Source organism: Camelina sativa, chromosome 9 (assembly GCF_000633955.1).
Source record: "Camelina sativa cultivar DH55 chromosome 9, Cs, whole genome shotgun sequence".
Taxonomy (NCBI): Eukaryota; Viridiplantae; Streptophyta; class Magnoliopsida; order Brassicales; family Brassicaceae; genus Camelina; species Camelina sativa.
This window is the reverse complement of record NC_025693.1, coordinates 29,652,577-29,654,104: the sequence shown is the minus strand read 5'-3', so window position 1 is coordinate 29,654,104 and position 1,528 is coordinate 29,652,577. Positions and strand designations below refer to the sequence as shown.

Below are 1,528 nucleotides of genomic sequence, written 5' to 3'. Positions count from 1 at the left end.
TCAGGCCCTGAATCTTTCGCCTTTGATCCCACCGGCAAAGGTTTCTACACCGGTGTCTCCGGTGGTAAAATCCTCAAGTATACTCCCGAGAATGGTTTTGTTGATTTTGCCCAGATGACGAAATCCTCGTAAGTTTCTCCTTCTTAGTCTCAATGATTATAACTTATTTGATCTGATTTTGCTTCTTGTTCAAGGAATCTTTTTTTTTCTTTAATAAAATATCAATTGTCATCTAATGTTATTAAGACGTGTTTGTATATATATTGATCATGTCTGAATTGTTTTATGTTGCGTTCTCTTAATGACAAAATATTTTGTAAGCTCTGTGATTTTATTAGACAAAAGAAATAACCTTGTCCTAATTTATATCCTTTGTCTTGACAAGACAAGAACTGTCATTGACATTTTTAATCGTTATATATTCAATTGGTTTGATTACTTTTTAGGAACTCGAAATGGTGCAACGGAGCATTAGGTTTCGCTTTCGCCGGAAAGTGCGGTCGACCATCTGGAATAGCCTTAAACAGCAAAACAGGTGATCTTTACGTCGCCGATGCTCCGTTGGGTCTTCACGTTATCTCTCCCGCTGGAGGTTTGGCCACAAAGATCGCCGACAGTCTTGACGGAAAGCCCTTCAAATTTCTCGACGGTCTTGACGTTGATCCCACCACCGGCGTCGTCTACTTCACTTCCTTCAGCTCCAAGTTTGGCCCACGGTAAAGTGTTTTATTCCCTTTCTATAATAAATACTTATGAACGAGTTATGATAGACATGTTACAAATATGAAGTTATGTAACTAATAAATAATAGTATCGCTTACTAAATAACTGTTGGTTATGCAATGCAGCGAAGTCTTAATAGCAGTAGGATTAAAAGACGCGAGCGGAAAGCTCTTCAAATACGAACCAGCTACCAAAACCGTGACTCAGTTAATGGAAGGTCTAAGTGGCGGGGCTGGTTGCGCCGTGAGCTCTGATGGTTCGTTCGTTTTGGTCAGCGAGTTCATAAAGAGTAACATCAAGAGATATTGGATTACAGGACCCAAAGCTGGAACTTCCGAAGACTTCTCAAACCTTGTCTCGAACCCCGACAACATCAGGAGGTCAGCTTCTACCGGAAATTTCTGGGTCGCCTCCGTCGTGAACAAGGTTGTCGTGCCTACCGACCCTAAGGCGGTCAAGATAGACTCCAATGGACAAGTGCTTCAGACCATTTCTCTCAAGAATGAGTTTGGGAATACTTTGCTTAGTGAAGTCAACGAGCTCAACGGCAATCTCTATATCGGAACTCTTACCGGACCTTTCGCCGGAATCATGAAACTTTAAATTAGTTATTACTCATAACGTTGTTTGGTGATTACCATTTTTGAAATTATCTTGAAATGTCTCTATTTAGACCTTAATTAAGTTATAATAATATCACCTCCTGCCTCTAATAATAAGGTATAATAATGACACATTTGTTTCTAGGTATAATAATGATATAATAAGGTGATTACCATTTTTTTTTTTTTTTTTTTTTTTTTTT

The 1,528-nt window shown here is 38.9% G+C and overlaps 1 protein-coding gene across 1 annotated transcript in view; it reads left to right on the top strand.

Annotated features, from left to right (window-relative positions):
- The window catches only part of LOC104713029 (protein STRICTOSIDINE SYNTHASE-LIKE 12-like), a 3,053-nt gene extending 1,664 nt beyond the window's left edge, over positions 1 to 1,389 (top strand). Inside the window, exons 2-3 of the mRNA XM_010430060.2 lie at positions 447 to 716; positions 849 to 1,389. Of these exons, the coding sequence (XP_010428362.1) occupies positions 447 to 716; positions 849 to 1,326 (748 nt within the window). The 3' untranslated portion in view covers positions 1,327 to 1,389. The remainder of the gene's footprint in view (positions 1 to 446; positions 717 to 848) is intronic.